Source organism: Oncorhynchus mykiss, chromosome 3 (assembly GCF_013265735.2).
Source record: "Oncorhynchus mykiss isolate Arlee chromosome 3, USDA_OmykA_1.1, whole genome shotgun sequence".
Classification (NCBI taxonomy): domain Eukaryota; kingdom Metazoa; phylum Chordata; class Actinopteri; order Salmoniformes; family Salmonidae; genus Oncorhynchus; species Oncorhynchus mykiss.
Window position 1 is genome coordinate 42172692 of NC_048567.1, and position 15843 is coordinate 42188534.

Sequence of the window (15843 nt, forward strand, 5' to 3'; positions counted from 1 at the left end):
AAAGTTTACATAGCTGGCCATATATGGATGTTAAATTTAAATTTACGGGGTGGTTCTGTAGGCTTCTTCTAACCTATCGCTTCCTACTACATATAATAATAGTAATACGATGAAACTACAGTGCCTTGCGAAAGTATTCGGCCCCCTTGAACTTTGCGACCTTTTGCCACATTTCAGGCTTCAAACATAAAGATATAAAACTGTATTTTTTTGCGAAGAATCAACAAGTGGGACACAATCATGAAGTGGAATGACATTTATTGGATATTTCAAACTTTTTTAACAAATCAAAAACTGAGAAATTGGGCGTGCAAAATTATTCAACCCCTTTACTTTCAGTGCAGCAAACTCTCTCCAGAAGTTCAGTGAGGATCTCTGAATGATCCAATGTTGACCTAAATGACTAATGATGATAAATACAATCCACCTGTGTGTAATCAAGTCTCCGTATAAATGCACCTGCACTGTGATAGTCTCAGAGGTCCGTTAAAAGCGCAGAGAGCATCATGAAGACCAAGGAACAAACCAGGCAGGTCCGAGATACTACTGTGAAGAAGTTTAAAGCCGGATTTGGATACAAAAAGATTTCCCAAGCTTTAAACATCCCAAGGAGCACTGTGCAAGCGATAATATTGAAATGGAAGGAGTATCAGACCACTGCAAATCTACCAAGACCTGGCCATCCCTCTAAACTTTCTGCTCATACAAGGAGAAGACTGATCAGAGATGCAGCCAAGAGGCCCATGATCACTCTGGATGAACTGCAGAGATCTACAGCTGAGGTGGGAGACTCTGTCCATAGGACAACAATCAGTCGTATATTGCACAAATCTGGCCTTTATGGAAGAGTGGCAAGAAGAAAGCCATTTCTTAAAGATATCCATAAAAAGTGTCGTTTAAAGTTTGCCACAAGCCACCTGGGAGACACACCAAACATGTGGAAGAAGGTGCTCTGGTCAGATGAAACCAAAATTGAACTTTTTGGCAACAATGCAAAACGTTATGTTTGGTGTAAAAGCAACACAGCTGAACACACCATCCCCACTGTCAAACATGGTGGTGGCAGCATCATGGTTTGGGCCTGCTTTTCTTCAGCAGGGACAGGGAAGATGGTTAAAATGGATGGGAAGATGGATGGAGCCAAATACAGGACCATTCTGGAAGAAAACCTGATGGAGTCTGCAAAAGACCTGAGACTGGGACAGAGATTTGTCTTCCAACAAGACAATGATCCAAAACATAAAGCAAAATCTACAATGGAATGGTTCAATAATAAACATATCCAGGTGTTAGAATGGCCAAGTCAAAGTCCAGACCTGAATCCAATCGAGAATCTGTGGAAAGAACTGAAAACTGCTGTTCACAAATGCTCTCCATCCAACCTCACTGAGCTCGAGCTGTTTTGCAAGGAGGAATGGGAAAAAATGTCAGTCTCTCGATGTGCAAGACTGATAGAGAAATATCCCAAGCGACTTACAGCTGTAATCGCAGCAAAAGGTGGCGCTACAAAGTATTAACTTAAGGGGACTGAATAATTTTGCACGCCCAATTTTTCAGTTTTTGATTTGTTAAAAAAGTTTGAAATATCCAATAAATGTCGTTCCACTTCATGATTGTGTCCCACTTGTTGTTGATTCTTCACAAAAAAATACAGTTTTATATCTTTATGTTTGAAGCCTGAAATGTGGCAAAAGGTCGCAAAGTTCAAGGGGGCCGATTACTTTCACAAGGCACTGTATATATTTACATTAAAAACCAAAGTCTATCAGAATTCCAGTCATTCCAATAAATGTTATACCCCTTGATCTTCAAGAATAGGACTTGGAAATATGGAAGAATAGATTAGCCAAATCTTTTTACCTGAGCATGACCTCAAAACTAAATACTTATTAGCCAGCCCTACTCTGTTGTTTATGATTTTGTTGTCATGGAGGACTGGTTGGGCTCATTGATTCGAGTTGAAAAATAAATGCTGCGCTCATGGAATGGCATGCTTTGGGCAATACTGAAAAGTGCAATTTACATGTGAAAAATAAATGCCATATTCTGCATTTGCTATAGGCCTATTGTTTACCATTTGGTTGGTGACACTTGGATATCTTGATAATATGCAGCTGTTTAAAGGGCAAATCCACAGATGAAACAATAACAAAACGGTAGTCCGCCTCAGTTTTGGTAAAAAACTGAGGGATGGTCCTGGAGAAATGGAACAACTCTCAGATTAATAGACAGCTATGGATGCTAGGGTTAACCATCCATTATATAAAAAATATTGTTTTAACCATGTTATGAGGCTATACAGTGTTTGTTCACATTTACAATGTTTACAAACATTGGAGTAAAACAAGCTTATATGTTGTGTTATCATGGAATGTGACAGTTGAACTAAGCTCATGAGGCATTTATAAGGCATTTATAAATTATATTCTTCAAGAATCAATGCATATATATAACATTTATAAGTCAAAAAATTGATGTAGCAACTACAGATAGCCCCTTTATGTCTTTCAAATGTGTGCAAGTTTCAGCATGTGTCCATTAGGCCTATGGATATATATTTTTTATCAATTAGATTGAGCAATAAAAGCCCCACTTTTACTCCATAGGCTTGGATCCGGACGATGCAGCTGTTGCAAGAGCGCATATTTCACTGGCTTTCCACTGGTTTCAAAAACAAGAATTGGTAGGCTGCATGAATTCAACCATTATTAAGTTCAAATACAGATGTAGATTTGAGAACAGCCATCCTCAACAACCACAATCCGTAAATAAATGAGAGCAGCATGATTCACATCAATGCGCTATGTAGATATCAATAATGCATGATATCTGTATCGCCGTAGACTACACCACTGCTGTCATCCTTACCTCCAAGCGTTTATTAAAGTTGTTTAATCTTTGGATGACGACAGTAGTTGCATCCAAAGGTTTGAATGAGTATAGGGTTAGTTGGTAGGGTAATTAAACAATGTATATTTAATTTCCCAGTTCCCCTTTCCCAATGTATCACAAGTTGTGATACATTGAAAAAGGGGAACCACAAAGTGTAATGGATCTATACTATAGTTCAGTTGGGGGCGGTAAGGCAACCTTTCGGATGCCAATCCACGTTTAACCCCACCAAAGAAGAATAAGTCACTCTCATTGACCCCATTCAAAAACGTATTGCTCGGTAGCGAAACACCGCCACCTGCTGTGCTGAAGGGAGACACATTTTCCGCAGAGTTGGGCCTTTTTCTTCCTCTCTGCTGACGAGACGCCGGTGAACGACACTATGCCTGCCGTAGTTATAATGGATGAAAATTATGATAAACTTTTAGAGCAGTGCCAAACACAGGAACTTGAGGTAGTTATATCCAAGTATTTCATCAAACGTGTGGAACTTGAAGCTTTAAATGTGTCCATTCGCAAAGAGAATATCTTTGGTCTGTGTGTTTTAACTTAGCTAGCGGTGCTAACTAGCTAGCCATCCAAACGCACTGACGTTAGCGAACACAACATAGCTAGCTAACTAGATCATAACATTCAATTGGGCACAGCTAACGCTGCATTTAACGTGCGAGAAAGTAGCTAACTACCCTCATATACGCCAGTTAGCTTGGTACCGAGCACAGCGTATATAGTTAGGTCTTAACATTACATTGAACACAGCATTTAACTGCGTTTTGCTATGTAGCAGAGGGATGTGAAATGTGGCAGGAGGAAAGTAGTTAGCTAATGACACATTCAAATATCACATATTGTGTTGAGCATTTAAATTAGCAGCACGGGGTGCAGCTGGATAATGTTTTTCCTTAGCTAGGTTTTCACAATTTGTGCGTCAAGTAATATGCGCAGAACGTTAAGGTTGTTTAATATACAGTACAAGGTTTCCTGGACGGGTCCTTTCGACCAGGTCGTGCAGCTATCTGTATAGCCACATTATTAAATGGACATCTTCAGTCATGAGGGTACAACGTTTGGAACTTCATGACCGTCATTAGCAATCCAACAGAAAATGGCGGTACAATTTTATGAATGTCAGCAAACAATTTGTTATTTCGACATGATGGGACATTTTGTCTGTGAAATTAATTATGCGGGAAATATGTTTGGAATAATCACATCGAAGCAAATTTGGGAGTCACGCGATGATATGTTATGTGGTCCTCCCATTACGATTTGGGAACGCGTGCAGTTTATTAAGACTACAAAATAAATATATTTTGAACTTGATGTACCTCTAATAAATATCGATGGTCTTATTCTGGTGACTTGATGCGTGGCTGCCGTTTAACAGATATAATCAATCTCGCTATAATCTATAATATTCTCATTTAGGCTAGCTGTCTCTGCGAACTGTTAGCTAGAGCTCACATGCCTAGACCAGAGGGCACATTTGCTATTTAACGCAACATTTCTACTTACAAAACCATCAGTGGAATTGGAAACGCATTGAACTTTTGATTTGAATTATGTACATTAAACACACATATATTTAAACTTCATTCATTTCCAGCACGACCTCAACATTACGTGAACATCGCGGAAGATACGTGATTCCTATGACATCATCAGTGTGCATCATGTGATTTTTAACCAATTATGAGTAGGCATTGCCTACTAGTTGTCTACTATTGGTTGTCATTGGAAACACTTATCTTTCTCAATCTTTTAACATGAAGTTGAAAAAGGGTGATATTTCCCTTAGTGCACATAAAAGTCACTTTTTTGTTTGCTAATGACGTTACATCAATACTCTTTATCAGCAACACTTGAGTTTGATGGAAACACCATGGGTGAGAAAATTGGCACATCTTCTTTACGCGGATTTTTGAATATTTGCATGAAGATCTGTCATAAATTGGATGGAAACCTAGCTATTGGCTTGCATGGGCAGCATATTGGCTAAACATTGACTAATTGTTTGTTTTCTTGTCAGGCTCCAGGTGGCATTGCAACCCCTCAAGTGTATGCCCAGCTGTTGGCTCTCTATCTACTGCACAATGACATGTAAGTCAGGTTTTCTATAGGCCTAGCTAGCTATGATTACCATAGCTATAATATGTAGCTTGCTAGATATTTCATTAGGTGTCGATATGTGATGTGATTTGATAACGATGGTTTTGGGAAACATGCTCCTTCGAGGGTTCTTACGATGAACTTAGCCGTAAGATGCTTTTGGGGAAAGTGTACCCCGGTCTAGCTAGCTGGTTTGTGACTTTGTTACTTACAGAGATATACAGTACCAGTCAAAAGTTTGGACACACCTACTCATTCAAGAGTTTTTCTTTATTTTCACTATTTTCTACATCGTAGAGTATTAGTGAAGATATCAAAACTATGATATAACACACATGGAATCATGTAGTAAAACAAATCAAAATATATTTTAGATTCTTCAAAGTAGCCACCCTTTGCCTTTGACAGCTTTGGACACTCTTGAAATTCTCCAAATCAGCTTCATGAGGTAGAATGTTTTTCCAACAGTCGTGAACCAGTACCCACATATGCTGAGCACTTGTTGGCTGCTTTTCCTTCACTCTGCGGTCCAACTCATCCCAAACCATTTAAATTGGGTTGAGGTCAGGTGATTGTGGCGGCCAGGTCATCTGATGCAGCACTCCATTGCTCTCCTTCATGGTGAAATAGCCCTTACACATCCTGGAGGTGTGTTCTGGGGTTATTGTCCTGTTGAAAAACAAATGAAAGTACCACGAATTGCAAACCAGATGGGATGGCGTATCGCTGCAGAATGCGGTGGTAGCCATGCTGGTTAAATGTGCCTTGAATTCTAAATAAATGAGTGTCATCAGCAAAGCACCATCACAACACCTCCATGCTTCACGGTGGGAACTACACATGCGGAGATCATCTGTTCACCTACTCTGCGTCTCTCAAAGACACGGTGGTTGGAACGAAAAATCTCAAATTTGTACTCATCAGACCAAAGAACAGATTTCCACCGGTCTAATGTCCATTGCTCGTGTTTCTTGGCCCAAGCAAATTTCTTATTATTGGTGTCCTTTAGTAGTGGTTTCTTTGCAGCAAACTATTAAGCCCTGATTCACGCAGTCTCCTTTGAGCAGTTGATGTTGAGATGTCTTTACTTGAACTCTGTGCAGCATTTATTTGGGCTGCAATTTCTGAGGCTGGTAACGCTAATGGACTTATCCTCTGCAGCAGAGGGTCTGGGTCTTCCTTTCCTGTGACGGTCCTCATGAGAGCCAGTTTCATCATAGCGCTTGATGGTTTTTGTGACTGCACTTGAAGAAAGTTCTTGACATTTTCCAGATTGACTGACCTTCATGTCTTATAGTAATGATGGACTGTCGTTTCTCTTTGCTTATTTGAGCTGTTCTTGCCATAAAATAGACTTGGTCTTTTACCAAATCATACTATCTACTGTTTACCACCCCTACCTTGTCACAACACAACTGATTGGTTCAAATGCATTAAGAAGGAAAGAAATTCCCCAAATGAACTTTTAACAGGGCACACCTTTTAATTGAAATGCATTCCAGGTGCCTACCTTATGAAGCTGGTTGAGAGAGTGACATGAATTTGCAGAGATGTCATCAAGGCAAGGGGTGGCTACTTTGTTAAACAAATCAAAATATATTTGAGGTTCTTCACTTTGGTTACATATGTGTTATTCTACAATGTAGAAAATAGTAAAAAAATAAGAAAAACCCTTGAATGAGTAGGTGTCAGGTGTGTGTGTATATGTATATATATATATATATATATAAAGCACCAGATAAAAGTTCTCATTTATTTCCACAACTGATTAATAATGTAGGCATTTCATATTGTTTATTTTTACTTACAGTGCTGTTAAAGTATTTGCCCCCTTTTCTATTTTTCTCTACTTTTGCAAAATGTTCAACCAAACCTAATATTAGATTAACAGAACCTGAATGAACAGCAATTACATACTCATACCATACCTCATACCAACGATCAAGCGTGGTGGTAATGTGATGGATTGGGGATGCTTTGCTGCCTCAGGACCTGAACAACTTGCCTTAATGGAAGGAACCATGAATTCTGCTCTGTATCAGAGAATTCTACAGGAGAATGTCATGCAATCTGTCAGTGAGCTGAAGCGCTGCTGGGTCATGCAGCAAGACAATGATCCAAAACACGCCATCAAGTCTACATGAAAATGGCTAAAAAGCAACAAATCCAGACCTAATCCCAATTGAGATGTTGTGGTAGGACTTAAAACGAGTAGTTCATGCTTGTCAAATGTCAGAGTTAAAGAAGTTCTGGAGGCAAGAGTGGGCCAAAATTCCTCCACAACGATCTGAAAGACTGATCACCCCCCCCCCCCACCCTCCCAAACACACACACATTTTCATACAACCACAAGCTCAGATGTTCAACAGTTGTTCCATCCCATATCTGTGCAACATTGAAGACCCTCTCGCTCTCACAATTCCTGACACATGGGCTCTGGCATTTGCAACCATTTTTCCTTTTTCACTCACTTAATTCCACACTTTTCCATACAAACATACAGGCACCCCATCTTCAAACACACCCACACTCCCCCCACATATTTTAATATAAATAATTTTACAACATTCCCTGACTTTGAATAGTATAGTGTGTTTTATTTATCAGTTGCTGTATTTTATTAAATAACTATTTATATTACAATCCCTACCATGTTGGGTGTTCTGTTATTGGCCCCTTCTATTATTTAGAATGGCCATGGAGTAGTCTTGGTTTTTAAGAGCTACACATTTCCATTTTAGTCTATTCTCTTTGAATATTGGGTACAGAACTTTGCGCCGTTCTGCAATTTCCTACGGGAACCTATCTTTCATGCCTATTTTCATGCTGGCTAGTCTTTCGCCCAGCCTTTCAACCATTATTTTATCTTTAAATAATGCAAATTTGGCAACAATTGGGTGCACGTATCGTTGTCCTCCGTTCTGAAAACGGTGTACACGTTTGAGTTTGTGGACTCTGTTGCCTGGGGTCTGTAGCGCTTTAACCAGTAATTCTTTCACCACGCTCTCTGGATCTTTACCTTCGTCTTTATTTCCGGGAAGCACCAGATTTTTTTTATGTCTGTATATCAAGTAAGGCTTCTCTTAAATTTTTAGATTTTTTATTTATTTTACTAATGTTGTTTCAATAATATTAAGAGTAGCTTTTAGTTTCTCATCACTCATTTTGAGGATCGCCTTCAACTCCTTTTTATATCTTTACTAACTAGTTCAAGTATGCCCAATTAATCAACTTCAGCAGGTCAGTTTCCATTCTTTGTGTATGGAGTGGTGAAAAGCAGGAATCGTCTGTTGCATTTTTCTTTTGGGGATTGTGTCTCCATACTTACCCTGGTTACACTACATGTTTTGGCGTGGGTAGTATTTGTTGATACATTTCTTTACCCTTATAATTTGTTTTGTGGTGTTATCCAGATTGAAGGTTATTGCTCACGAGCAGTGTTGACACCAATAAGTGTCTCGGTCTTGTCAGATACTTTTTTTACTCAGTCTTGAACGTCTCGGACGGTGAGGACTTGTAATTTCTTCCAGAGACCAGTGGAGTAAAACACTCTCAGCTTCAATTGTCACCGTATTAAAAATGCTTCGCCAGGCCGTGTGTGTGTGTGCGCGCGTGTGCGTGCGTGCGTGCAGTTGAAGTCGGAAGTTTACATACACCTTAGCCAACTACATTTAAACTCAGTTTTTCACAAATCCTGACATTTAATCGTAATAAAAATTCCCTGTCTTAGGTCAGTTAGGATCACCACTTTAAGAATGTGAAATGTCAGAATAATACTAGAGAGAATAATTTATTTAGCTTTTATCACATTCCCAGTGGGTCAGAGGTTTACATATACTCAATTAGTATTTGGTAGCATTGCCTTAAACAATTTAAACTTGGGTCTAACGTTTTTGGTAGCCTTCCACAAGATTCCACAATAAGTTGGGTGAATTTTGGCCCATTCCTCCTGACAGAGCTGGTGTAACAATCAGGTTTGTAGGCCTCCTTGCTCTCACATGCTTTTTCAGTTCTGCCCACAAATGTTCTATGTGATTGAGGTCAGGGCTTTGTGATGGCCATTCCAATACCTTGACTTGTTATCCTTAGTCATTTTGCCACAACTTTGGAAGTATGCTTGGGGTCATTGTCCATTTGGAAGACCCATTTGTGACCAAGCTTTAACATCCTGACTGATGTCTTGAGATGTTGCTTCAATATATCCACATAATTTTCCTACCTCAAGAAACCATCTATTTTGTGAAGTGCACCAGTCCCTCCTGCAGCAAAGCACTCCCACAACATGATGCTGCCACCCCCGTGATTCACGGTTGGGATGGTGTTCTTCGGCTTGCTAGCCTCCCCCTTTTTCCTCCAAACAAAATGGTCATTAAGGCCAAACAGTTAGTTATTTTTTTGTTTCATCAGACCATAGGACATTTCTCCAAAAAGTTTGATCTTTGTCCCCATGTGCAGTTGCAAACCGTAGTCTTTTTTTTTGTGGCAGTCTTTTTATCTCTATTATAGATGTGTTTGCACAGTGGCGAACCTATTGGACCTAGGCCTTCACGAAGGGCCAGTGGTATAGCGGAGGCTATATATGACTCACCACCTGAATTCGGTCTTATGTAGCAAAATGTGAAATTGTGTTTTACATTTGGCAAAAGTAGAGACTCAGAGCTACAAAATGGTATATAATACATTGCATTTGAAGACAAATGGGAAAGTAATTCTGCTTTGAAAGGTGATCAACTTGTAAACTCACTTTTGAGAAAATCGCCTTTTGAATGTATTGGTATCTAGTGAAAAGCTCTTTTTCAACTCCCTTTCTGCATAGTTCACACGCTCTTAAGCTTTAGCCCCAGCCATCTCGTTTTGCTCTCTTTGAGCGCACACTTGACGCTCTGGCTGATGATTTGTTTACCAATGGATAACATGAAAACAGCCTAACCAGCTCTGCTAGCAACAATTTCATTACGCTTTTTTTGCAGACGTTTACTGACACCAGCCATATTCAACGGGTGTTGTACACATGTAAAGTTAGCTAATGAGCCAGCTAGGTTAGCTAGTTTAACAAAATTGAACAACAATGCCACTGTGTTGGGAGATAACCAACCAGGTTCAATGTTAGCTAGCTAACGAGAAAAGCAAACAGGTCTGGGAAACTAATAATAACGTCCACTAGGAAGCCAGCCAGCTAATGTTAGCTAGCTAGCTAACAGTACACTTTAGCCTGACCTGAAATCACTTTGTCAAAATTAGAAATGTGTAATATCTGAAAATGTAGCTAGCTATCTTACCTGTATGCATCATCATGCATGATGGATGCGTCTCCCTGTCAGGAATGTCATACCATGGTTGCACTTAGTTTGAAGACATAATCCGGAGACAGGTGTTTCTCCGTCTCTTTAGCTATGATACTCTAATTCCACTGATTTCAAAACTTGATCCTTCAGTTTTGAAATCTTGAAAGCTTATGAAGCTCCACTATACAATATAGATTTTTTTTTAAAGCCGCGTTCAGAATGATATCTGTAGCCGATAAGGAGGAAAGATGTTTCAAACTTATGGACATCACTTCAAATTAGTGGATTCGGCTATATCAGCCACACCAGTTGCTGTCAGGTGTATTAAGCAGAAAGCCATGCAATCTCCATAGACAAAAATTGGCAGTAGAATGGCCTTACTGAAGAGCTCAGTGTCTTTCAATGTGGCTTCATCATAGGATGCCACCTTTCCAACAAGTCAGTTCTTCACATTTCTACCCTGCTAGAGCTTCCCTGGTCAACTGTAAGTGCTGTTATTGAAGTGGCAACTAGGAGTAACAACGGCTCAGTCGCGAAGTGGTAGGCCACACAAGCTCACAGAACAGGACCGCTGAGTGCTTAGCGCATAACAATCATCTGTCCTCGGTTGCAACACTCACTACCACGTTCCAAACTGCCTCTGGAAGCAATGTCAGCACAATAACTGTTAGTCCGGAGTTTCATTAAATTGGATTCCATGGCCGAACAGCCGCACCCAAGCCTTAGATCACCATGCGCAATGCGAGGAATCTGTTGGTGTGGTGTAAAGCTCGCTGGCATTGGAAACGCATTCTCTGGTGAGATTAATCTCACTTCACCATCTGGCAGTCCGACAGACGAGTCTGGGTTTGGCGGATGCCAGGAGAACGCTACCTGCCCCAATTGATAGTGCCAACTGTAAAATTTGGTGAAGGAGGAATGATGGTCTGGGGCTGTTTTTAATGGTTTTGCGGTAGGCCCTTAGTTCCAGTGAATGCTACAGCATACAATGACATTCTAGACGATTCTGTGCTTCCAACTTTGTGGCAACAGTTTGGGGAAGGCCCTTTCCTGTTCCAGCATGACAATGCCCCCGTGCACAAAGCGAGGTCCAGACAGAAATGGTTTGAGATTTGTGTGGAAGAACTTGACTGGCCTACACAGAGCCCTGACCTCAACTCCATCTAACACCTTTGGAATGAATTTGAACGCCGACTGCAAGCCAGGTTTCCGTGCCCGACCTCACTAATGCTCTTGTGGTTAAATGGAAGTCCCGCAGCAATTTTCCATCTAGTGGAAAGCCTTCCCAGAAGAGTGGAGACTTTTATAGCATTAAAGGGGGACTAACTCCATGTTAATGCCCTGGATTTTGGAATGTGATGTTTGATGATCAGGTGTCCATATACACTACATAACCAAAAGTATCTTATCAATAAATATTGACCAAGGCAACAATGGGTATGCAAATCAGGTATTGAAAAAGTTTGGTTCTTAGTCTATTTACGATGCTCAATTCAGTCATTATGCGCTGTTTGCATGAACATTTCTAAAGGTTTTCCCCAAAAACCTTCCAATTAAATGTTGACTGCAATGTAGGCCTACCTGACAGAATGGTTTAATGCGGATTTGTATCAATGGGGAGGGCCTTTTGTTTTGCTCAATTTAATTAAAGGGTACCCCTCCACAAAATGTTACATTTTTCCCAGACCTCAAATGGTCTCCTGATGATGTTTAAGCATTATTGTAAACTTAGAACATCAATTTATTTTAATTTTTTTGTATTAATTATGATTTTGAAGGAAAATCTGAGAAATGTGTCGTTTTCACACAGTGCTTGCTTCTCCAGACACCACTACACTGATGCATAGGACCAATGGAAAGACACCAGTCCAATCACTCTGACATAATATGCCAGGTCCCAATCATAATACAAAAACACAACCATTAGGCTAAGGCAGTTCCCAATCGAAATGTTCAACTATTAGTTCCCATTGCAAAAAAAAAACTGTTCATGTTTATCACACAAAGGTAAGCTAAAGTTTAAATGCAACACTGTTTCACACACAGGTTATTTTCAAAAGGATGGCTAACAGCATGCGAGCTGCAATAAAAAAAGTTCCACTCACCATATGATGATAATTTGAAACTTCTCCATTTTCAAGGATAACTTTCAACAAGAAGTTAACAAATTAGCAACAACATCATATTCGATAACACCTGCTGCTGCAAACTAGCCTACAACAACAGCTAGCTAGCTAGACCGTGGAAAAAGTACTGTTCACTATTGCATAGTGACTTGTTGGCCTTTGAAGGCAGTTTCCATATGGTTTTTATCAAAACGGTTCCACCCATTTTTAAAGTCAATGTAGTTGGTTGATTCCACTGTCACTCCAAAATGTTACTCTAATACAGTTGAATGGCAGATGCTTTCTGTGAAGCTTCTGATTGCCTAGCCAATGGCTGACTGAGCAAGCAGAGACCACCAAAGAAAAATCCTGATTGGAGTGTTAACCCTTTCTAACAAAAACTGAAGATATTTTCAATGATGTTCTCATTTAATAATACGAATAATTGTATAATTTTATAAATCCTTAGCCTTTCTCTGAAAGTGTAGGAGGCCCTCATTGTTCTCCACTGTTTGGGTTAGTAATACTTTGTAGAGTGGCTCTATTTGCCCTCAGCATGCATTTTTTTCACCTTTCTGAATGTCTAAAGACATCTTCTAAAATATGAACACCGAAATACAGGACATTTTGAACTCCTATCGTGACGATTTGACCGTTAGTCATGGTCTTGAATTGGACTCATTTTTCTGGTCTTTTTATTTTATTGAACCTTTTTAGCTCGGCAAGTCAGTTAAGAACAAATTGTAATTTACAATGACGGCCTAATAAGGCACATTTTGTACTGCGGGGATGGGGAATGGGATAATTATTTATTTATTTATTTATATATAAATAAATATAGGACAAAACGCACATCATGAGAAGAGAGTCAACACTACATAAAAAGAGACTCGGTCTGGGACTTCTCGTCCCCCTCTTTGACTCGGTTCGCTTGATATTGATATTGAATCGGTATTGCTTTAGGTGGTCTCGAACACAACACTGCTCATATGTGGATCAAAGTTGTGAAGTGCTAATATTTAGTCAGCTTTACAGATATTGAATATTCTGTTTTTATTATGAGGCATTCTGCACCGCCATCTTCAGCATTCCGCACCGCCATCTTCAGGCCGCCGTCTTCCCAGTTCACCCTACATAGGCCTAATTTTTACCAACTCATTTGCAGGCCTTGACAAGTAGGACGGATGTTTTACTTGTCCGAAAGCTTGTCAAGCTCGTCGTGCAGAACAATCAGGCACTGTGCTTCACTCTCCGGTGTTGTGACCATTTGATCTGAAAAAACTGTGCCTCAATTATGTCAACAGAATCAAGCCTTTAGATGTTAAAGTTAACTATCCTTCATTATATTTGTGTAATTAAGTCTCATTAAAGTTTGTCTACATTTTCTGGCGGCTCACTCGTCAGCATTGGTTTGGACATGATGCTGTAGCCAACATGCATATCACCTACACTTTGACATGTAGGATTTTTTATTTATTTATATAAATGGCAAATAGATTTAAATATTGTTCCAAAGTTGGACTGTCTGATCCAATTCTGATAGGAGTAATTGTTTGATATTTAGATTTTTGTGTGATTTAATTAACTTGTCATTCAGACAGAATAAATCCTTTTTAAAAAAAATGTTTTTTTTTTTACTTGTCCCGGTCAAGAGGACAAGCGTTAATTTTGAGCCCAGCATTGACCTTGTGGTTGGGAGTTAGCTTGTCGGCAGAGTCCTACCAAAGTCTGTAAATATGGGATCCGATGCGTCTGCATGGCACTCTGCATTAAGGAGATAGCTTGGGAGTAAGGCCCTGCGATAAGTCCAATTATTGTTATTATATGCCTTATTCTTATTATATTTTGTAATTCCAGTTCACTTTTGATGACTAATGTTGGTATTTTATTAGGATCCCCATTAGCTGTTGCAGAAGCAGCAGCTACTCTTCCTGTGGTCCACACAAAACATAAAACAGAATGACATACAGTGGGGCAAAAAAGTATTTAGTCAACCACCAATTGTGCAAGTTCTCTCACTTAAAAAGATGAGAGGCCTGTAATTTTCATCATAGGTGCACTTCAACTAGGACAGACAAAATTAGATTTTTTTTTTATGAATTTATTTCCAAATTATGGTGGAAAATAAGTATTTGGTCACCTACAAACAAGCAAGATTTCTGGATCTCACAGGCCTGTAACTTCTTCTTTAAGAGGCTCCTCTGTCCTCCACTCGTTACCTGTATTAATGGCACCTGTCTGAACTTGTTATCAGTATAAAAGACACCTGTCCACAACCTCAAACAGTCACACTCCAAACTCCACTATGGCCAAGACCAAAGAGCTGTCAAAGGACACCAGAAACAAAATTGTAGACCTACACCAGGCTGGGAAGACTGAATCTGCAATAGGTAAGCAGCAGCTTGGTTTGAAGAAATCAACTGTGGGAGCAATTATTAGGAAATGGAAGACATACAAGACCACTGATAATCTCCCTCAATCTGGGGCTCCACGCAAGATCTGACCCCGTGGGGTCAAAATGATCACAAGAACGGTGAGCAAAAATCCCAGAACCACACGGGGGGACCTAGAGAATGACCTGCAGACAGCTGGGACCAAAGTACCAAAGCCTACCATCAGTAACACACTACGCCGCCAGGGACTCAAATCCTGCAGTGCCAGACGTGTCCCCCTGCTTAAGCCAGTACATGTCCAGGCCCGTCTGAAGTTTGATAGAGAGCATTTGGATGATCCAGAAGAAGATTGGGAGAATGTGATATGGTCAGATGAAACCAAAATATAACTTTTTGGTAAAAACTCAACTCGTCGTGTTTGGAGGACAAAGAATGCTGAGTTGCATCCAAAGAACACCATACCTACTGTGAAACATGGGGGTGGAAACATCATGCTTTGGGGCTGTTTTTCTGCAAAGGGACCAGGACGACTGATCTGTGTAAAGGAAATAATGAATGGGGCCATGTATTGTGAGATTTTGAGTGAAAACCTCCTTCCATCAGCAAGGGCATTGAAGATGAAACGTGGCTGGGTCTTTCAGCATGACAATGATCCCAAACACACCGCCCGGGCAACGAAGGAGTGGCTTCGTAAGAAGCATTTCAAGGTCCTGGAGGGGCCTAGCCAGTCTCCAGATCTCAACCCCATAGAAAATCTTTGGAGGGAGTTGAAAGTCCGTGTTGCCCAGCAACAGCCCCAAAACATCACTGCTCTAGAGGAGATCTGCATGGAGGAATGGGCCAAAATACCAGCAACAGTGTGTGAAAACCTTGTGAAGACTTACAGAAAACGTTTGACCTCTGTCATTGCCAACAAAGGGTATATAACAAAGTATTGAGAAACTTTTGTTATTGACCAAATACTTATTTTCCACCATAATTTGCAAATAAATTCATTAAAAATCCTACAATGTGATTTTCTGGATTTTCTTTCTTCTAATTTTGTCTGTCACAGTTGAA

General features: G+C 40.0%; 1 protein-coding gene across 1 annotated transcript in view; it reads left to right on the forward strand.

The window, feature by feature from the left end:
- Window positions 1–3189: 3189 nt before the first annotated feature.
- LOC110519977 (COP9 signalosome complex subunit 8) overlaps window positions 3190–15843 on the forward strand; it is a 29668-nt gene continuing 17014 nt past the window's right edge. The window contains exons 1-2 of the mRNA XM_021596910.2: window positions 3190–3346; window positions 4922–4992. Coding sequence (XP_021452585.2) covers window positions 3275–3346; window positions 4922–4992 — 143 coding nt within the window. The 5' untranslated portion in view covers window positions 3190–3274. The remainder of the gene's footprint in view (window positions 3347–4921; window positions 4993–15843) is intronic.